General features: G+C 34.3%; 1 protein-coding gene across 2 annotated transcripts in view; it reads left to right on the plus strand.

The window, feature by feature from the left end:
• The window catches only part of LOC100369596 (5'-3' exoribonuclease 1-like), a 49,847-nt gene that overhangs the window by 10,653 nt on the left and 15,506 nt on the right, over nucleotides 1-23,688 (plus strand). For both annotated transcript variants that reach the window (XM_002730331.4, XM_085508634.1), the window contains exons 5-22: nucleotides 203-313; nucleotides 4,585-4,758; nucleotides 5,263-5,431; nucleotides 5,882-5,949; nucleotides 6,588-6,737; nucleotides 7,675-7,759; nucleotides 8,281-8,401; nucleotides 10,714-10,960; nucleotides 11,748-11,867; nucleotides 12,581-12,750; nucleotides 14,086-14,212; nucleotides 14,837-14,926; nucleotides 16,143-16,246; nucleotides 16,956-17,081; nucleotides 17,759-17,833; nucleotides 18,532-18,619; nucleotides 19,083-19,196; nucleotides 21,274-21,369. In XM_002730331.4, coding sequence (XP_002730377.2) covers nucleotides 203-313; nucleotides 4,585-4,758; nucleotides 5,263-5,431; nucleotides 5,882-5,949; nucleotides 6,588-6,737; nucleotides 7,675-7,759; nucleotides 8,281-8,401; nucleotides 10,714-10,960; nucleotides 11,748-11,867; nucleotides 12,581-12,750; nucleotides 14,086-14,212; nucleotides 14,837-14,926; nucleotides 16,143-16,246; nucleotides 16,956-17,081; nucleotides 17,759-17,833; nucleotides 18,532-18,619; nucleotides 19,083-19,196; nucleotides 21,274-21,369 — 2,235 coding nt within the window. The remainder of the gene's footprint in view (nucleotides 1-202; nucleotides 314-4,584; nucleotides 4,759-5,262; nucleotides 5,432-5,881; nucleotides 5,950-6,587; nucleotides 6,738-7,674; nucleotides 7,760-8,280; nucleotides 8,402-10,713; nucleotides 10,961-11,747; nucleotides 11,868-12,580; nucleotides 12,751-14,085; nucleotides 14,213-14,836; nucleotides 14,927-16,142; nucleotides 16,247-16,955; nucleotides 17,082-17,758; nucleotides 17,834-18,531; nucleotides 18,620-19,082; nucleotides 19,197-21,273; nucleotides 21,370-23,688) is intronic.

The raw sequence follows: 23,688 nt of genomic DNA on the forward strand, positions 1-23,688 counted from the left end.
AAACTTCACACACAAAAGCCAAAATGTCTATTCAGCGAAAATAATTCCAGCTAAAATAAAGTATTTTACAGTAGAAAGTGTAGAAACAGGTGTATTCCTAAAATTCTTCATTTTGGTGTTACTCTTGACAACATAGCTTTGAGTACAAACCAGGGATATCAGGAGACCTCTTTATATCATACTATATGATTGTGTTCTACAGACACCTGGGGAAGGTGAACATAAAGTGATGGAGTTCATTAGAGCTGAAAAAGCAGATCCTAAGTATGATCCAAACACAAGGCATTGTCTGTATGGTCTAGATGCTGATTTGGTAAGATATGAATTATTGATTGTATGTCAAATAATATGACAGAATGCAAGGATGAATTTGCACTGTACACATGTAAATTCTTGTGCTATGACATGTGCATATGTGCATACGTGTTTTTTAATATATTTCAAATGAAGATCTGTTTTCAATATCAGTGGTTACATTGGTTTGCATTTCCGATTAAAATGTGTGCCATAATGCAAGTAATAATAATAATAATAATAATTTTCTTAAGCGATGTTCACTGTGTCACACACCGCTGTACAAAACATTGAATACAAATCACATTAAGAGAAAAGTTAACAGTATTATATAAAAATAAAATGAAAAGTTTTCAAAATACTTTAAAAATAACATTACCATTAAAATGGGATTTAAAGGGGAACTAAATAGAGCCTATTTTGGTGTTTGTATTTATCAAGTTATGTATATTGATTATAAATTTGAAAAAAAAAATGATTATCTTCAGAGTTATGATGATTTAAATATGAGAAACCATAAACCTGCGAAGGACTTCCGTTTGCGCCATCTTGCCATCAAAAAACGCCCTCATGAGGTATAAACAGGTAAGGTAACAAAACATGATGACGAAATAGTATCTGATTAAATATAAGCAACTTAGGGAGCCATAGTTGGCTGGACTGGTGAATTGAATTCTAGTCTACGTTGTTTCGACTTTTACGTTAATGTTATTTACAAGCGTATCAACATACAAACATTATGGATGTGCGATTGATCGAGACAGGCATTTTGTTTTGTTTCTTGTCTAACTGTCTAATAAATGCTGTTTCCAGTACTGCACTGTGCGACGTGCAAATTATTCAATTTAATATAGATGCTGGAGTATGCAATCTTGAGTTCGTAGGGTGGTGGTGGAAACATTTTCGTCCATGTATTCGTGGGGCTGCACTGGCAAATCATGGGACAAGTGTCACAGGAACACCAAGCAGATTGTTCACAGACTTCCATGTAATTTGAAATAAAACTATCATCCGAACAAGGGGCATCGTCGACGATATACTCTCATCACTCACACTGGACTGATCTGAATGTTCACAGTATACCGTACTTCCCTGATCATAAGCCCGGAGGCATGAACACGTAATGGAAAAGTAAGGGATGAGCTTGTACTCGAGGACCAACTCAGAAAAAATGATTTTGTTTTGGGGTTAAACACTGTAACCATCTTGCAAACAACGAAAAATTATCCAAAAAAGTTATTCGTTCACCACGCTGGGCTCGGGAAAATAATACTTATTTTTGAAAAAAAATGCGTCATTGATTTGAACGACACTTACAATGAAGAAACAAACATGTTCATAAAAAACACACACATTTTATTACAATACGATTTACATACCATCTGAATTTATGGTGAAATAATGGGTAGGATCTGTGAGAAAACAGTGGACGAAGGCATTTATCATTATCTTCGTTTTAGTACGTTTTCGATCGTACGCAAACTCTCGACGCAAAGCAATTTTCCACCATGAGGTTTTTCAGCACGATTTGACCTGGAACAACTTCCTTCGACATAACAAGTCATGTCTTTCATTAACCAATCAAAATGATGTGTCGTAATGATGAAATTTTCCGATTATTGACGATTTTTTAACGCAATGCGGAAGTGAATTACCGCAATGTTAAAATGCAATCTGTAGCACTGATTGCAACGAAAAAATGATGATTTTTTTCCCTAAAAACTGGCGAATCGCAATTTCCGAAATATAGATGACGGTTAATAGTAACCGTGGGTAAACTGAGTGTGGAGGAAGAATTTAAACACCTTTCTCGGTCGCCAACATGTCTCATCGTTCAAACCCTAGGCCTTTCATGATAGTCTCAAAGTAAACCATGCCCAATAACCAGGTACACGACTTAACGATCACATTTTTGACTTTTCGAAAGCTACTCCAGAATTGCAACATCGGGGTTCATCCTGAGTAAATGACAGAATAGAAAGCATGCGAACCACGTTGTGTACGTTCGCCATGCGAGTTTTCTCATAAAACTAAAAGCATGAACCAAACTACCATGCCATTCACGATTATTATAAAATGAAACACACCTTTTACATGCATATTATAATCGTGAATGCTCTCAACTCGATAAATACCAAGTAAAAATATAGGGATGGGCTTCATACTCGAGAGGAACTTACGATCGAGGAAGTACGGTACTTTAACGCAATTGGGCTTTCACTCTCAGAATACTGTGGTTCAAACGCATAAGGCTCTAACCCAAGTTTTAAAAAGCACATTGTGCATATAAAAGTTGAGTTTATACTAGTAGTACACAATGCTTGGCAGCATGAACGGCTCTGTACAATGGCGTATACGAATGTGATCAGATACTAAAACGTCATAGCTTTGAAAAGTACCCGGATGTTAAATATGTTCGTTCGTTATTTATTCCCCTCCATGAATGGCCTCCATGGTGTTTAATTGCAAGCACTTCAAATGCCTATCCAAGCTACAGTTATAATTAAAACAAAATTAAACCACTGCAATATTATTTCAAATACAGTTTAGAATATACACAACTATAAATTAAGGCCGCATTTAGGTTCGCTTTAAACTGTCTTCTAAACAGATGAGTTTTCAGATTTCTCTTAAAAACATTGATATTTATTGACTGATGAATGGGAAGTAGAAGTTCATTCCACAAAAGGGGGGGGGGGGGGCATAATTGCTAAAAGAACGCCAACCATATGGTTTTGTGGTACATTACATCTTGTACAGTACATCTTGTCTTTTCAATAACAAAATATCAGTGTTAGATGACCTGAGGCCATTATGACCCGGTTCATAACAGTCAACCAAGTCATATAAATAAATTGGAGCAGAATTGTATTAGATAGTCAACAGTACTTTACAATTTTAAGTGTAGATATACCGTACTCGACCGCGTTAGCGCCCAGGGGCCTCAACTCAGAAAATCCTGATTTTTTAGGTGTGGGCGCTTACCCGAGCACCCCTCTCGAAAAAGAGTGCAAATGAAAATTTTGATTCATCAAGTGACAGATTACGTCTTTGAGGGAAAATCAAATTACTAAATTAGTTGAGTCGTCATTGATTTTAACAATGAAGAAACAGAAATGATCACAAAAAATATGCACATTTTATTACAATATTAATTACGTACCACCATAATTTACGGAATTAAAAACATTTGAGTCTGTTGGAACACAGTCAAAGTCAAAATTGTCATATTATTTCCACTGACGAAGTTGTTGGATCGTACGCAAACTCTTGATGAAAATCACTTTCCGCCATGATGCATTGCAGATTTGACCCAACAGCAGCGTCCTTTGACCTAATGGGTCAAGTTGGTTATTAACTAATCAGAATGCTGTGTTTTGACTGACGCAATTCTTCAGAAATTCCCGAAGACTTTCCGATAACGCAATGCGGCAGTGAATTATCGATGTCGAAGTACGATCTGTTGGAATTGATTTCACCAAATAAACAACATGGTTTTTCCAAAAAAACTAGTAACTAGCCATTTTTGAGAGGTAAACTGAATATGGCATGAAATATTTATCGCATTTTACTTGTATTAACAGGTCATTGTCGAAGCACGGTTACCGTATTCTACGCATTCACAACATGTTCATAGCGATCGATATCCACGCTGTATCATATAAACGATTACCAAGATTCGTTACGCAAGACCAAGTTTTAAATTAGTTGCATTTTAAAGGGGTGGGCGCTTTGCCGAATGTGACCCCAAATATAAAAATTGCTTAAAAGTGGGGGGTGGGCGCTTGCCCGGGCATGGGCGCTTACGCGGTTAAGTACGGTAATGTGGTAAGATATTACAGTAGTCTAATCTTGATGTCACACATGCATGGATTAACTTCATTGTAGCCGCTCTATCCAATAGAGTCTGAATTTTACTAATGCGGTAAAGTGCAAAATAAGCTGACTTTCAAATGTGATTACCATGGTGCCCCAAATCACCATCAGTGTGATTTATGCCAATTATGCCCCTTTTATTGGAACAATTGATGAGATTGTGTGATAGCCAGTCTTGGTTATCCAATGATATTTCTTGTACCACTGGTTGATACCCAATCAGGTTAGAGGACAGGTTATATACTTTGACCCACCGGGTAGAGTCAAAGTGATTTTCACCAGGGTCCTAGGAAGTCACAGTAATTTTCACCAGATTTCTAGGGAGTCACAATGACACTTGCAGAATCATCAAATACTAGTAGTGGGAATGTCTTTTTGTGAACATTTTTGAAAATTTTCAAATATTTTTTCCAGATGATGCTCGGGCTGACATCGCATGAACCTCATTTTTCACTACTGAGAGAAGAAGTACGGTTTGGAAAGAAATCCCAACAGAAGAGAACACCAACTCCAGAAGAAACAACTTTTCATTTACTTCATTTATCATTATTTCGAGAGTACTTAGAGTTTGAATTTCAAGATGTTAAAGTAAGTAGTTGAGGGTTGGTGCTGTGGTTTATTATTGTTTTCCTGTTTGGTCTTTACTCACAGCGTGTACACTATGCATTATATGCTGTTCAAAACATAAATATTTGTCACAACCTTGGCAAGTTTGTGAAAATGACTAAATTTTGTTTAGTGACTGATGTTAACAAAGTGTCACGAGTGGAACCAAAGCAACACATCAGGTAGCCATAGCAACATGGTTCCATGAGTTTGAAAGGCCTGAGGAGAACACTGTTGTAGCAGTGAAAATTACCATTGTTTTCTATGACCCAAATATTGACAATGAATGGAGTAAAATTATGAAATCATAAAAATATTAGCAGCAAAAATTAAACATTTTATAATACTCTAATTAACCATGGGAACATCTTTGCTGTTTTATTTGTACATGTACATTGTATGTAACAGATGAAACCCAAATGTGTGTTTTAACACGAGTGTAGCAGAAGAATCACTGAGTAAATTGTCGTTATTTTTTAATTCCAGGGTAAAATATCATTTGACTATGATTTGGAGAGGATTATTGACGATTGGGTACTAATGGGATTCCTTGTTGGTAATGATTTCATACCTCATCTGCCTGATTTGCATATTAACCATGATGCACTGCCTCTACTATACAAGACATATATAGAAGTGCTACCATTAGTGGATGGTAAGTGTTTACTCTTGGATCAGTATATTATGCATTATTATACATCTGGCTACAAAAACTTTGTACGGCTGTGTTTGAAAGAGTTGAAGGAAATTCATCACTTGACAGCACATTCAAACACTCCCGTCATTTTCACCAGTTTCAGCAACAATGTAGCACATGGCTGAAATAGAATCACAGCACACAACTGACTGTGCAGATCTAATTGTGTTTTTCTGGCATTTTGTTTTGATGCATGACATTGCAAGTACAAACAGGAAACCATTTCTAATAGTAAGGTGATCATGGGAATATGTATACACTCAGGCCATACGTGATTGCATCATCCCTTCACTACACTTTTGTGTTTGCGGTATTCTCGTTCTTGTAATAACCGCATGATCATATTAGCATATTGCTTTATGTTAATAAGACGGAAACTTAAAGTTTTGACGTTTTAATTTATTGCAGGTTATTTGAATGAAGATGGAATTCTTAACTTGAAAAGATTTGAAGTCTATTTAAAGAAATTGTCTGAAGTAAGTTAAGTATTATTTGTTTTTGAAATATTGCTGCAAGTGTAAGTGCTAATTGTAAATATATACATGTAGTACATGTTGCCATAGAAACCACATTCCATTTTTGGGATACATGATAGGGCTGTGTAACATTATGGCACAATCAAACATAAATACCTGGTGACATTACCCAGGGTCACCTCAAAGTTGAATCTATTTTGAATGAATCTCTACTAGTGGCTTTGATCTTCCCGTTAAACCTGTAGCACTCTGGCTCAGCCTTGGGTAGAGGGGGGGTGACCCCTTCATTTTGTGTATCATTCACTGGTTGGTTTTGAACTTGAGTCTACTAATCTTGAGTTTGATGCAACTATGACTACGCTACCTGAAGCAACTATGTAGCCATAAAATACTTTATTTTCACTTGCAATTTATTTATTTTCCTATATTTTACATTCAACTCATCAAAAATAAAAAATCAGTGAAAATAAATTCCATACAAAACACCCAAAAAATCTTTTCAGTGAAATTTAATTCCAGGAGGTAAATATGATGATGATGCAAGATAAAAAACTGAAATTCAATCGTTCCCCATCATTTCTTATAGTCCTGTAGTCCAAGGTATTTATATATGTTTATATACTGATCTCCCCTTACAGTTTGACAGAAATAAATTTAGCGAGACGTCTGTTGATCTGAAATATTTCGAAGGTAAGAAAGGAAGCACTGAAGGCAGTGCTTGGAAAGGACAACGCATAAAAAAAAGGGAAGAGAAGAAAGAGGCTCTACGTGCTGCAAAAAATTTAGCAGTAAGTCACATATGTCTTAATCCTATATACCATAGCGGTTCACTGTAATAAAGTAGTAATAAATTTCTGTATCCCCACACTATAGAATAAAAAATCTCAGCAATCTGATTGGTCCATGCAAGCAAACATAGGTTGCTATGACAACATACGCATAAATGTCTCAATGTGTTGTATGAACAGAAAAAACAGATCATGACCATGCTGGTGGTTTTACACAATATTTATATTAAGTACCAGGGGTATATCAATTCTTCAATGAATAGTTATAGTAGTTTCAGATCTCAATTAAGATGTGTGTGTGATTGTAAGCCGCATGTTTGTGATACCATTTCTAATTCTTCCAACCACAACCTTTTTACACACAGAAATGTGTTTCACACATGTCTCATGGCCATTTTTTATGGATTGTAAAACAGCTATAGTTTGAATTTACTTCAAAATCAGTAATTATGTTACCAAATATATTGATGATGGCTTCAAAAATAGCTGTATTTCTAAATCATAACTAATGGTAATTGGTGTTCATAAACCAAGATGACCTTTTATGTAAATCAGCCAGAAATTACAATTACTGTCAGTGTCAGACTTTAGAAGCTGTGAAATAGATACATAGAATTAACTAGCCCTCCATAATCAGATTTATTAAACTTGTATAGTAATTTTCATTCGTTCGTTTTTAATGTAAATGAAAATGCAACCCAAACAGCAGCATTGCCTTGCAATTCATGCGACTTCTTCAATTCTTGCAAGGTCTTCATTGCACGCCACACACTGCTATACCTTCATTCTATAAATCTTTAATGACATGCACTTGACCTTCACCCAAACATAATATGAATATAACACTGAAGAGATGTGTTGCATGTTGTAATTTGTCAAATCAAATTTATTCAATGTTATGTGTCTTCATGGAAATTACAAAATTTTTGTTTTTTAGCAAGCTTCCATGTTCCAAGTATTATCAACGACTGAAGAGAGTGAAGATTCATCAGATAATGGAAATAAAAATTCAGTTGAAACATGTAAGGGTGGATTTTCAATGTTTCATTTATGTACAATATACAAGATAGACTTATAAATATCGTGAAAAAAAAATATAGACTGAAAATCAGAAAAATAAACTTGCTAATTCATAATGTAGACACTGTAAATTACATGTAAATCTTTGCTATTTTAACTGAAATAAATCAAGTGACACTCCGATTATGTTTTGAAAATGTGCAAGTTGACTGTTTACAGTAACTTGTATGTTTTACTTTTTGTTCGTTCTATGTTGAAAGCTAAAGTTTAAACTGAGACAAAAAGTTATAGTCAAAGGTTTTGTGGGAACAAAGTTTTTTTTTGTAGCTTTAAATCAGATTTTTAAGTATATATTTACACACATACTGTATAAGTAGTTTACTGAGACATGAAAAAAATTACATATTTCCAAACTTCATTGTGTTTTTCAAAATGCAACTGGACTGGTCAGTATTTCAGTTTGGCAGTCAATGCTTCATCATCCGTGCCAAGGTTACATTTATTTTTATTGCAACCCATGTAGTGTTTGATGAGGAGACAAAGCTTGATGCTGATGTTGATGAAGCGGAAATTTTTGAAATGGAATTCCGTCAACACAAGAGAAATTATTATCAAACCAAACTCGGATATGAGAATGTGACAGAGTAAGTAACTATGGTGATGGTAACAGAATGACCCAGGATGCATTTCAGGTATTCTGTGATTGGCTGAAATTAAAATGGCAGCTGCCTGTTGGTTTGTGTGCCAGTATTATGTCAATATATATTAAATAACAGATTTACTATAATACAGGATCGTTATCACAGTGACTTCTGTGTATACTGAGAATCTCTTTCTATGCAGGAAATCTGTCTGAATTTGAACAAAAGTTCAATATTTGATAAAAACTTAAGATGTAAAGTTTTCCCACAGATCCTTTCACCCCTCCATGGCAAAATGGCAGCATAATGAATATTTGAACTTATTACCTGTGAAATCTGTATTAGGAACTGTGATTTCTATAAAAAAATGTACAATACAACAGAGGAGAAAAAACTTCTATTAGATCAACACATGAGAAATTGTTCAAGAAGAATGGTTATGGTTTCTATAAGAGATGTGCCTTCTAATGCAGATTTTGCAGTACATTAATTTCACTGGATGACAGATCGGTTATTTTATGTACTTTATGCACTCTTGTGGTTTTTCAGGTATGTAGAACCTAGAAATAGTGCCGTATGCGAGTACCAAGTTGCGAGTCGCAAGTAGCAAAATATGCCATATGCTAGTGGTAAAAACGGCATATGCGAGTGGTAAAATGTATCGTTTGCTAGTAGCAAAAAAGCCCTATGCCAGGGGTAATACAAGGGCTTGTAACGTTTGCTTATAATATAACAACGTACGTTCAATTGTGTTTTATCACAGTAAAATCAAATATTTACCATGGTTATGAAATGATGTGTACATGGTTGGTTAAGATTGGCATGATGCTGTTAAGGTTTTTACTTCAGGGGTGATTCATGTATAAAAATAATGGTAGCAAATAGGGGTCAACGCGATCTAGCTTAGGTGTCAACCGGCGCACGCCGCCCTGTACTAAACATTACAGTCGACTAGTGTACGCGGATTACATTGCGAAGGTCGCAAATAAAAGCAGCTTTAACTACTATTTCCAGTGCTTTTTGTTTATTATTCATTTAAGTGTTTATATCAAAAAGTTCGTTCAGTCGTTTGCATAGAATCGATGTTTGCTCTTCACGAAATTGCACAGGAAACGTGAAAGCACAATAATTTAATAAACGGCCATGACCAGCCAGCACACTCCGCATAACATGTGAAAATTGTTTTTTCTTTCGGTAAAATTAGTATGAACCCGTGGTCAGCGATTAAAGAATCATAGAATTATAATTGTAGTTAGTAAAAACGGGTGCATGTTCACCAAAGGGTCACAGAATTCTTGTGTCACGCGCCGCCGTTTAAATGAAGACAATGGCAGGTTTCAAAAGTAGTCACACCTCGGAGAGGTGTTAAATTTGCCACAACCCAAGTGTTAACTAGCACACAATTCCATAATACATATATGTCCAAGGTCCAAGTAGTCTGGTTGAAACGTGCGTTCCCATTGGTCGACAGAATCAACAGTTTATAGGAGGATTTAGCTGAGGGCCTGTACTTCATTACAAAGCTGTTGAAATACCACGTTATTCCTAATCGGCAAAAGGAATAAAGTGCATGTTGAGTGATAAGTCCGCATATTTTTTGGTACAGCATCATTCCAATCTTAACCAACCATGTACACATCATTTCATAACCATGGTAAATATTTGATTTTACTGTGATAAAACACAATTGAACGTACGTTGTTATATTATAAGCAAACGTTACAAGCCTTTGTATTACTCCTCGCATAGGGCTTTTTTGCTACTAGCAAACGATACATTTTACCACTCGCATATGCCGTTTTTACCACTAGCATATGGCATATTTTGCTACTTGCGACTAGCAACTTGGTACTCGCATACGGCACTATTTCTAGGTCGTACATACCTCGGTTTTTTGTTCAGATTGTTAAAATAGCCACAAATACTCACAGTTCACAAAAAATAAAAATAAAATTGTTTTTGTAGGATAAGAACCTATTTGAGGTGAAACTCTAAAATTAAGAAATAATTTTTTTATTTGACATTGAATTTTGATGTTGTTTCTTGCATAATTCAGAATCAGAATACCTTAACATGTGTAAAATAACTAACCTTGGTGTTCACCCTAGAACAGATTTCACTTTACAACCATTTATATAAATTTTCGTTGGTGTTTAGTTTGAACAAGTTTCACTTGAAACGTAACGTCACACCATAAGAGTGTCATATGTAACTTCAGGAAATTAAGGCGTGTAATAAAGTGGAACATGGAATAAATCTTGTGTTGTTTACTCTTGTTTTTTCACTCTACAAAGGTAATTTTGTTTTTGTTTCAGGGAAGTGTTAAAAGATCAAGCGTTGTGTTATGTCACTGGTATCCAGTGGATTCTTCACTATTATTACAACGGTGTTCAGTCATGGGGCTGGTATTATCCTCATCACTACGCCCCGTTCATGTCCGATGTATGCGGTTTTAGTGATTGTGAATTAAAATACGACATCGGTAGACCTTTCAAACCATTTGAACAATTACTAGCAGTACTGCCGGCAGCCAGTGGAGAACTTCTACCCAAACCATTCCAGGTATGGTATCAGTAGGGCTGCACAAACTAAATTACCCAGCATGCAAATACAGTCAACATAGAAAATCAGAGATAGTGCTATCCTAGGCATAAGTATGATTACAGTGAAAACCACCAGGATTTTGTTATTGAGATTTCCTTGGATATTGTAAGATTAGAACAACTGATTACCAACATTGCTTTAAAATATTGTCGATTATGTTGGCTAGGTTGATTATGTCTACAGTCTTGACATATTCACACATAAAGTAAATATGTCTAGACAAAGTCTGCAGGTACTCAATAATACTTTGAAAATATTTTGAAACAAAGTAGGTAATCAGTTAATATTATGTTATGCGTGAAATCAAAAGTAAGAACAGGACAAACAAAAGTTGTAGTGGCATCAAAACATCGCATGGGATCCAACAAACATGAAAGTATTTTGGGGATATTTCTATATTTAATAATGTGCTGTACACATTTGATGATGGTCAATTTTACTAGAGTAAGTGTATCTTAACATCATATTTCTCTCTGAAATTTTGAACTATAAAAAATGAAATTTAATTCCAAAGTCAAATCATTCAATTTTTGCAGCAGACGTTCAGTCTGCGCCATTTATGCATTACGAAAGATATTGCAGTGGTTATATTAATTGGTAAATTATTGATTTGAGCTAATGTAACAAGAATAAAAGTTTACAATGGAGACAACTACAACACGGACAGACATTTTTCCTATTACACTTTTCACTTCATCTTTGATTCTGGTAAAGTAACTAATATATACCTTTATCTTGTTTGCAGTCTTTAATGATCATGGACAATTCACCCATTATAGAATACTATCCAGTAGACTTTGATACAGACCTCAATGGTAAACAACAGGACTGGGAAGCTGTAGTCTTAATACCATTTATAGATGAGGTAAGACTACATTGTAAACAGTTGATATTGACAACATTTTTTGTCGGGTTTATGTTAGGTTGAAAGGTCGCATGCTATGGAAGTGTGACTCGGCTGCTGATCCCAAAAGTTACCCTGTGATTCATATACAATTTTGGAGACCATTTTTTTTACAGTCTTCAAAGATGTTTTATCAGATTTGGTTGATACCAGTAAAGTGCATAAAATAGCCATAAAGCAAATATACTAGTCATGCAATCCTGTTATATAGGCTGTTGTTGTACTGTGGTGTTTCCGGTATATGTATTGCCAAACAGCCTGTGAATGTCTGATAACAAATATAGCTTACTGGTCATCACTAGCGCACAGCAATGTTGCCTGCAAGTTATTGTATTAACGGCAACACGTACATGTATATTTAATAATAGCGCACAATGCCGTTATTTTATCTTTGGGTGGGAACGGCCGATTCTTGCCAACCATTCATTTCACGCTCATATGCACATAAAATGTAAACAAGTGTGACACCCTATGATCATGGTTTATGTGATACTGAATACTGTTTGCACTAACAATGTAAAAATATCTGACGAGAATGCTTTGAGCTGTCATGAGACACAGTTTTTGAAAAGAAAAAAAAAAATATTAGGTCATATATTGTTTTGTATCAAAATTTTGATTTTAATTTTGCTACAGACCATATTAGATTAACTTTTGTCTTTGTGTTCTTGTAGAAATGCTTACTAGATGCCATGGCACCATTGAACAATATTCTGACGGACGAAGAAAAACGACGTAATTCGCACGGGCCTCATTTATTGTATACTTACGATAAGGAGTTGTCTTTTTGTTATCCGTCCTCGTTACCAGGTGTATTTACTGATATAAACTGTAGTCACGCAAAGTAAGTTTGTTTTGTCATCATTCATTCACTGGTTCTTTCCCAGAACTAATCATAATTTGCATAACAATGGGATTAATAAGATAAGGGTATGCAACTTTCATAATCATATATGCGATGTAGATTTTATAAGAAGCAAACTCTCATGATTTGCAAATGTTTGAAAGCATTTCCATTTCATCAATTGTTCTATAAATATGAAAAGCTTCTTAAATAAACTCAAATACTACCAAAAATTGTTTGAGATGAACATGATTCAATTTATGATTTCTAGAATGGTATGTCTTTCTCGTGATTTTGTAATAATCCGCATTCATTGTATCCTGTCCTGTTCTATTTGGGTCTCGTGCTTCATATGCAACAAGTGAAAAGTACATCTTTGTTTACACAAAATTTAAACATTTGCTTCGACTGACGACTGATAACGTGTGCTTTGTGACGACTGATAACGTGTGCTTTGTGACAACTGATAACGTGTGCTTTGTGACAACTGATAATGTGTGCTTTGTGACAACTGATAACGTGTGCTTTAAGACGACTGATAATGTGTGCTTTGTGACGACTGATAATGTGTGCTTCGTGACGACTGATAACGTGTGCTTTGTGACGACTGATAACATGTGCTTTGTGACGACTGATAAGGTGTGCTTTGTGACGACTGATAATTTAATCACAATCCATTGTATTCATTATTATAGTGATTACATTGCCCTATTATGTATCTATAAATAATATGACCGTATTCTGTGTTTCACAGAGCAGAACACTGCATTCACTGTGTAGATCAATCACCATATTTGTTACTGTCATTATTTTGATTAAACATTTTTTTTTTTTTTTTTATAATTTCTTTGTTAATTTTGGAGCAAATGGACAAAATTTTTCATCTTACTTGGCTGGTTCCCACCTCAAGTGTCATGGCGCACCTTGGCACAAGAGGCCGGTAACTAGTAATGGTTACAGCATTCTGATTGGTCCAGTTCTCATTCTTTTCCTTTGGTTACCTGACGTCACAAAACACAAACAAAATAACCTGATCACATGATTTTGTCAGATCATTTCTTTGAAAAAATTACCCTGGTTTTAAAAATACAATTACCATGACTCGAGCCACTTCAAAACGTGTGTCATGAGCGTGATTAATTGGCGATGTGAATCACACAAATATGCAAATGCACGACAAGGATACTTTAAATGTATGTAACAGATTTACCAAAAGTGTATTTTACAGCACGAGAGTTTATTCTTCAATATTGGCAATTAGAACAACTATGTTCCCTGTGGCATCTAATTTATATGGTCCATTGATGGGAATGTGACGATCTTTTTTTTTTCTAGGTGTGAGGAAGTACCGCTAGATGCATTCCGTATTGATATTAGTAAAATGAGGAAAGGTTTGTTAGTTGGTACAAAGCAAGGAGTCTTTTATCCAGGATTTCCCACAATGAGGCATGTACCACATAAAGTGAGTATAGATCACCTCTTGTATATCTGAATTCTTTAACATTTACTGTGATAATTGGTCACAATCCATTCAACTAAAATTTACCATGTGATGGCTGGTATGGTCACTAAAATCCATGCTATGTCTGATAAACCATGTTTCGAATGTGCAAAATGTGTTGCATAGTCTCAACCATTAACACAAATAACGTAATTTTAATAATTTTTATTTGTTTTGTGATGTTTTATTAAGTGACTGCTTCTGAATAGTTTATATTCTCTATTTTTGGTTTGCCCATAATGAAGTGAAGGGAACTTGACAAAATGTCTCATTGTCGTTGTCTGTGCCAGTGTCAGCTTCAACACTGTTGTTTCTGTGTTGCTGTATACATTTGCCCAATTTAAACCTGATTTTGAATTTCTTTAAATTGTTTCTTTTAAAGAGTCAACTTATATATATAGTTAATCCATATTCATAGATGGCCTTCCCCACTCTTTGCTATGATCTTCCCTATAGTCAGTCTTCTATATTATGCTGTGATCTGTCCCACCTGTGTAATGATACCCCATCCTATGCTATGATCCACCGCCCTTACATATATAAGGCAAACCATGTGTAGTTTATTTAACTGTTTGTTTTTTGCAGGCCCAGTTGAAAAAAGAAGGTGTGAAAGTTTTTCAAATGAATAGTCGTGGTGACAATATGATGTTGTATATCATGAATGACTCTGAGCCGGTAAGCAATGATAATACGTGATGTCTCAGCTATACAACACAATAGCTGTCACACAGTCGTTATTCATTACATTTTGGCAAAAATATCTTTAGAAAAATTAATATATCAGTACATTGGGATACTAGACGAAATTGTAATCTGAAAACTAGGTGTATGAGTAATACTACTAGATTTCAAATTCATTGAGAACCACTACCATAAAATTTCTAAAATTCTGATCATTTTTGAATAAATATTTTTAAAACATTTGAGTTTTTTAGCTCTGCTGTTGACTTTGTCGAGCGGAGCTTATCATATGAGTGATTGTCCGTTGTCGTCCATGTCAATGTTTTACTTTTTCGACTTCTTCTTGAAAACTACAAGCCTGAATGCTTTGATACTTGGTGTATATGTACCTTGGGTAGACCTCTCTCAGATTTGTTCATTTCATGATCATATCTTCAATTCTCTAATTTTAATAAATATTTTTGTCATTTTTGGTTAAAAGTGATATTTTTGACTTTTTGTTAAAAACCGCAAGTCCAATTGCTTTGATATTACATATATAGGTACTACATGTGGACTTCTCTCGGATTTGTTCATTTTGTATTGATATCTTTAATTCTCTAATTTTGGTGAATATTTTTGTCATTTTTGGTAAAAAGTGATATTTTCGACTTCTTGTTAAAAACCGCAAGTCCAATTGCTTTGATATTACATATATAGGTACTACATGTGGACCTCTCTCAGATTTGTTCATTTTGTAATGATATCTTCTGTTCTTTGAAATATACATTGCTAACAGCAAAGCTATCTCAGCCGAGAGGCTGCTTGTTAGAGTACAAAATGTTGAAATTCTGAACTTGTTGAAGTAAAAATCCATTATTATAAAAATATTAGATGTGCATCATTTGTTTTCATCAAAACAAAATCACCGGCGATGTTTTATGGCCAAAAAAAAAAGGAAAAACAGAATACGAATATGATTGAATCACTGTAAAAAAGACCTGCTGAGTGTGAAAATGGATGAAATGTTATTATGTGTTCAGTCGAATGAAGCCAATAATTAGGTGTCCAAATTCTTAGAGTTGACAACATTTTATAGTGTTTACAGTAGTTCAATATCAAACTTTTGCTCCTGCTATAGCTTAATTGGTTTATGATTTTGTTGCCAATATTATTTCAACATAATTAAATGAAAAATATACTAAACAAGATTGTCTTTGTCTTTTTACAGGAAATTGAAAAAGTTGCAAATGAATTGCTCGGAAAAACCATATTTGCTGGGTGGCCACATTTGCAGGAAGTACGGGTTGTTTCAGTAACAGATGATCAGTTCAGGTGGGTTTAGTCTGCTCACATGGGATGACTATTGAACAATATGTACACTGCTTTCTTTTTTGAGAGACAGGAAAAATTGTAGACATGAACTTTTTATTGGAATATTCAACAAATAGACAGCAAATCTTCTTGAATGCTGTCAAATTATAATTTTCTGAGAATTCATAGCTGTGGAAATGCCTTACCGTATCTCAAATGAGGTTATTATAACAATTATAGGTCATGCTGTTTGTGTTGAGTTGTGTATTTTTACAGAAGTTTAAACCAAATGAAAATTCAAATGTTGTATCTCTTCTTAACATTTTCATTATTGTGCATGAATGTCATTAAATACCAAATAATTCAGGTCACCTTAGAATGTTTTGAGAAAATAGTCTGAAATGTAATGGAAGCATGGCAAAATTTGCATTTGATGTTTAGCATTTAACTCTGTGTCATTCCACAAGGGTTGTTTTTGACAACAAACCAATATGTTGTCGAATTGGTGTTTGTGTCACAATTTAATCCAACTGTCTAGTGTCAAAAGATTTTAGACGAAAATAGTCTAATTTTGGTTAGTCTGTTGGCTTCAAAATTAGGGTTCATTTTTCAGAAATATTGAAGAATATGAGAAAAAAGTGCAGAATAATTTGAGTGAGAAATTCTGGTGGTGAAAAGGTTACAGTTAAACTCTTATACATTAGAAGTCTTGTTTTGCCTGTACATGTAGGTATGAACTGAAGGAAAGTAAAAGTAAGAATCCTGCTCATAATGGTACAAGTGAGATAATATGCTATGAACAATCAGACAGAGAGGCTGCTAGATGGGTAAAAGAAGTACAGTCTATTACGGAACAGTAAGTCTGTTATCAAATAATAGTTTAATCATGTCTAGTGCATTTTTTGTATTGCACTTGTGCTTATGTAATTGGGTGTATGTGCAACCTTATAGCGCATGTTTCAAATGAATGTCACAAAAGCATCAGGACTTCTTTGTGAGGATGTTTGATTTTGTGTGTATTAATTAACTTTTTGAAGTGGCAAAGTCAACTTTTGTTGCCCGCATAATTTTTTTCTGTAGACCTGTAGACAATAGTTAATTATATGCATTTGTTTCAAGATTATTCTCACTTCAATTATTCCATCCAAGACACATTGTCAAAGGACTGTTATTGACTATTTGACCTTATTCTCACTTCAATTATTCCATCCAAGACACATTGTCAAAGGACTGTTATTGACTATTTGACCTTATTCTCACTTCAATTATTCCATCCAAGACACATTGTCAAAGGACTGTTATTGACTATTTGACCTTTGATGCATTTTAAAATATTTTTTTGGTCGAAACAACAAATTAGTGTCTTTTGAAATGCACACAAAATCATTGGCACCTTTTTGAGGTGGTTTCTTGTATAATTTAAATATTCTTTAATTAGATATGCAGTATATGTATGATTTGTGGTTTACTCTTCTAAGAACAGAATCTTTATCTCATTGTAATTTTAATTTTTGTGTTTAATTTATTCTGTAGTTATCGTGGTAGAAAAGGCGTAGAGATTGGTCAGACGTTTGTAATAGTGTATGCTACACCAATGGCTGGTAGGAGGCAAGTATAATATCTGGCTAGTTGACAAGTTTAGTTGGTTGCTTTATTATTCAACAGATTTCATTCTTGACGTGGATGTGATTTTGTGATCTTTTTTTCTTATAAGATAGTTGTCTGCTATTTGAGGGCATTCACAGGCATTCAACCTGTTGAATAAAAGCAAAAAAATAATCATGTTAATTTAGTTATTACCTTTTGTGCATGTTTTACCCAGTTTATATGTTTTTGGATAAAAACTGCAAAAATGGTGTGTTTCTGAATTTCCATTGGAAGCATTATTTAATAACAAAAAATAGTATTTGTCAGAATTTCCTAATAGTTCATAAACAACCAAGAGTATCTAATTCTATAACTATATATATTTTCACCACAATGAAATTTTGAAACCTTTTTGCCATGGAAACCGTAATGTGTGCTTACTGTATAAATTTAAATCTATTAATTAAAAGCCAAGGAAATTTGGTGATAGTATTAATTGCAACTAATTACCTAAAATTCATTGATTTTATTCTTCTCAGAAGGTCTACAATGTACATACAAATGTCCTGCTTCATCTCTGTGGGAATAAAACAAAATACTTTTCTCATTCCGGTATTTTATGAACATTTGTAATTTTTCAAACCAACTTGCTGAATTCGGTCTACAAAACCACTGCATATAATTGCGTATTCAAGTGTAGTCTTTGCTTTCTGTGACAGGTATGTGTGTGGTGCAGGTGGCCTTATCACATTAGAAAAACAGTGGGAATCGACTCCCACTACTTTTGCACTTCAAACAACAGTCAAGGTGAGCACAATGTTACTGTTTCTCAAAGTATCATCAAGGAATTTATAATATAAGAGTCTGCCACTTTCATAATCTTGTTGATATGTGATGAAGGTCTTAGAAGACATAAACTCTCACAAAAGCTATCCTATTTTGTGCTTGTCAGTTGAACATAATTCTAACCAATAGCGTCACTGAACAGGGTGAATGCGTGGAAATGTTTCATTATGTAAACAGAAAGGGCAGAGTATTCGCAGCATTCAAAAATGCAAAATGCATGTATTATATGCTTTTCAAATGTGCAAGGACCAAAAAAAGTTTGAAATTAACATGAACCAGTTCTTTCACAAACTCGCTAATGTGCTTGAGGCTTTCTCAAAATGTATGTTTGTCATGTAATTATTTGATTATCTCGAAATTTGCAGGGGATGTATGTTGTTGTGTTTTGATTGTTGTTTAAACCACCATTACTATTTTCCTACAGGATATAGCAGCTTATGATCCGTCCTTCAAACAGTTTAGTAACTTAGAAGATTTATTTCCACCCGAGTCAGAGTGTTTTATGCTTGGCACTCCACACTATGGATGTATGGGAGAGGTGAGTAATTCCTCAGTAAATAAACTGATACTTGCTGGTTTGGTTTAATTACAAAGGTTGTGTTAGTCCATGTTAAGAGTTATATTTATTTATGTTCTGTTCATCCATTGTTGGTACCAATTTGTTTTTGTATAATGTAGAAGCCTACTGGTAAATGAAAATACCAAGAATTTATTCATTTTGAAATAAAGTGTACTCCCAGGCAATATAAGAATATTGACCTAAAAAAGTTGGGGTCACCAGCTTAATTTTCAAGAAAATGATGATTTTATCAATAAATAACTTTTAATATAGGTTCCTGTGATATATTTAGCCAATAACCCGCCAGCAAAGGTGGGTATACCACATGATATTGTACAATTCAAGACATGTATGCACGAGCCACAGGCGGGGGGGGGGGGGGGGGGGGTATTGCTATTATATTATATTGTATATTCATTAAAACTAGTAAAAAATGAGTTTAGTTGCATCTAATATAAGATCATGATTATGGCCCTTGAATATGAATATTTATAAAAACAGTATGTAGTTGTACACTGAATGCGCACAAAAATACACATGCAACACAATTCAAATTAAATACAAACTTCTATAATTCCACATTAAAACATAAACTCAAAAATTAGAATAACAAAATATTACCTTCCTGACCTTTTACTGACGACATCAACGTCATTTGAAATACAGGGTTATGTACAATTACAATCGTGTACGTTTTCATTCCGGTTTTGTACAATTTGAACTGTAATCGCCCATTGAATGCACAGTTGTGATATAAACCAGTTTTCTGACTCATCATACTACATTGTACTTGTGACTGTGGATATTTGACGTTCAGCGGTACTTGGTTTGATCAAAGTTGAAGACATGGCAGGATGCGGTGGTGTATCATGTACGGTGGCTGGCTCAGCGACCTCAGTCCCAACATCTGATCTAATTTTTGAGAAAGTTTCTCAAAATACATCACTGTAATGCACAAAATAATGCTGGTGCAGTGGGACAATATCGCCATGATTTAACATAATAAACATTGTCATGTGATTTATTAGCAACTTTCTGAATCATGACATTTGACTGGACGGTGACAATTTTTGTCACAAAAAAAAGTATTTTAACATCATCAACCTTGTTTCAAGCTTGCCTGCATCGATTTCATTCAAACATAGAATTCACTCATAATGGGTTACTGATGCATGTCATTTTATTTCTTGGTTTGTTTTAAAATGGCTGACTGGTGGCTATTTCATTTTTTTATGTGTTTCCCCAATTTCTCGGGTAAACTTACAGTGATTTTGTCTCAGTTTGGTACAATTGTGTCAACCGACTGACTGCCAATTTCATACAAAAAAAATGAATTCTTAAAAACATGTCACCATTTGCTTCTCACATGATGGGTGACTGATTCGCATTGCTTAGTTTCATGATTTTATTCAAAATGGCCAACTGGTTTTACAAATAATTTTTTTTTTATTCTCTTTAGTTGATTTTGGGTTTCAATGTAACATAACGTGGCAGTCATTTCATCCATAAAAACTCGAATTACAAAATATTGACAGATTTGTTTGTTTTTTGCTTTAATTCATAGCAACAGGATTCTATTTCTGTATCTTAAATAAATAAATTAAAGTTTTAAGAGCGTGACATGAAAGTGATGCGCAATTTCTGAATGAGAAAGTTATTCGAACATATCTAATTTTTTTGAACACATTCATATAGCGTTTTTACGACTATGTCAGATATATAATAATATAAGGTTATTACGAGAATACCTCAAAGTATGCACGAAGACAGTACAGCTGGAGTAATGACTGACGCGCATACTTTGAGGTATTCTCGTAATAACCTTATTATTGTACATCTTTTCCTACCAAGGGTACATCATGGGAACAGAACAGAATCAGCGAACTTCTTTGTGTGGAGTCCGGTCAAACCCTGGTGGCAGCAATGTTTGTTTTTTATTATTACCTCGTAAATACCCTGTAGAATACCGCAAAATTACGACATGCTGCAAATTATGGCGTTCCAGTGACAGATGTATAATATTAGTAAATATTCTCACCATGGTTTGTTTTCACAGGTTATAGAGGTGGATAGGAAAGGTGAGCCACGGATTAGGGTTGTTTTTAGTACGCCATCAGAGCCAAGATTAGACCACATTATGAAGCAGCAGTGGGTATGTCTAGAATTTTTAGATAGAACCGATTATAAGATAATTCTGTTTATCGGAAATATGTTTTTCATTTCATTTATTTTTACTTTGTTCATCAAAAAATCTACACATATCAATCTCATGCATTGTTGTGATATAAGTCTATGAAGATTCATTTTTGTTTGGATCAAAATGGCCAACTGACAGCCATCTTGTTTTTTTGAAAAAGTATTATTTTTGTATTATTTATTATATTTTGGTCACATACATCATAATACACGCCTGTACTTATTTGAAGGAATATCTTCTGAAGGTTGTATCAAATGTGCATAGTCAAAAAATTTAAAAAAAAATAATAAATATAAACAAAATCACACATTTAGACCATGTGGGATAACATAAGCGAGTAGAGTCTGGTTGCAAATAAATTCATGAATGGCAGGATTTCCTCCTGAGATGCATATTTGATTAAACTTAAACTGACACTCCAAGCTGTATATTTTTCAAAAAAAAATTTGTATGTTATTGATAGTACATGTTCATGTTTGTCTTGTGCTTCATTGTCCTTAAATTATTATTAAAATCATTTAATAAATCTATTTTTTGTTGATACTAGATTAGTCTATTTACTCTCAATTCACCTGGTCACATGACAAGTGATTTGAATATATTATGCATATAGCAATGCATATCCATAACAATTATATTTGTGATCAAATAATACGACAGACTTGTAGTCATATTGCTTTTTGGCCTCTAACTTTATCTTGGGCATGAAAAACATTTCCTGTAATTGCATAATATGTCATTAACAATGTCTTGTTACAGTACACATATTGACATTGAGTTTTTAAATCAAATTTTGCTGACAAAACAACTTGAAGGAACATAGCAAATAGCTGCAAAATTGACAGAACTTTTGTTTCATTTGCTGAACTTCAGTATTGCATAGATTACATATTACCGCAGTGTTCTCCCCAGGATGTAAACAGCGTGGCGGTCCCGCCACAGTGCTTCGATTTGCCGCCACACTGGTCTGACACCGCCACGGTGATTAGCAAGACCGCCACAGTGCTGCTTTTCATTGGGGGATCTCGTCACGCTGGTTGGCCTGACCGGCACTCAAAATTAGGGAACACCACTAAAACGCTTCCGACCAGGACTATTCTTATATTGTTATTATACTTACGTACCGACCGACACGCATCCTGCCAGTCGTGGATAATAATTTGTAAACAATAGACATAGTCGCGTGATGTGGTAGCGGCTTTGAACAATACAAGTCAATTTTGTAAAATTAGCACCTCTTTGTTTGTAAGTAAATACTTTCTGACGATAGATGCAGTCTTTAGATTGAAAGCTAAAATTCTTTCAAAATCAATTCCACCCGATATAACATGGGCAAATCAGAGTTCACAATCAGTTTTACGCTACTCAAGAAAAAAACAACGTGTTTATTGCGTTATTGGGTAAAATACATTTGAACTGTTATCATCGTGATTTATGTAAAAACTCTTCTTTCAATACTTTTTTTACCTTTTAAAAATTTCTAATCACCTCTTTCGAAAACCATCATGCAGTTTTCATCTGAAATTCATACCAACACATCGTGCTACGACATCGCTTTACTTCCGCAATGTAATTTTTATGATCACGATCATTCGGAAAACTTCGGGTTCTACCGGCAATACCATGCGGCATTTTGATTGGTAAATGGCATTTTTGACCCACCAGGTCAAAGGACACATGCCGGTCAACTAATGCGTCATAACTATCATGGCGGGTCTGTGTTTTCACCGAAGTGATCGAGTGATCAAAAATAATTTCTCCCGATAAAACTAGCTCAAATTTTACGTTTTTTCATATAAAAAAAAAAGAAGTCTTTAATTTTTGCATGGCATCATGACCGAGTAAGAGGAATTATTGGTATAACCGGTGTAAAACATCGCGAAGTAAGTTATGTCATGTCGTAACTTTGATCGTTTGGAAGTGTTATTTGTTCGTTCATTTACTGTAAATGTAAACGTTAGGAGCTGATGGTCAGAATAATAACCAACAATCCGCCAAATAACTACATGATCGATTTTTTAAAGGAGAATATTGTAGTAAATAAGATCATGAAAGTGGTGAACATAATCCTGGCTCAAACGTTTCAAATGAGTTTCATTTAACCTTTTACAATTTATTTGTTTCTTTTTAGTCTGCAGCATTTGCATTTCGAGAATGTTTCATTTTTAAATTCAAACTCTTCTAAATTGTGAAACGTAATATTTTGACTCTAAAAAAAAAAATATTTTCCCTGTGACGGAGCTCATTAATATTACAAAAGTGCCCAAAATAAAA

This window comes from Saccoglossus kowalevskii, chromosome 15, assembly GCF_978046115.1.
Source record: "Saccoglossus kowalevskii chromosome 15, keSacKowa6.1, whole genome shotgun sequence".
Lineage (NCBI taxonomy): Eukaryota > Metazoa > Hemichordata > Enteropneusta > Harrimaniidae > Saccoglossus > Saccoglossus kowalevskii.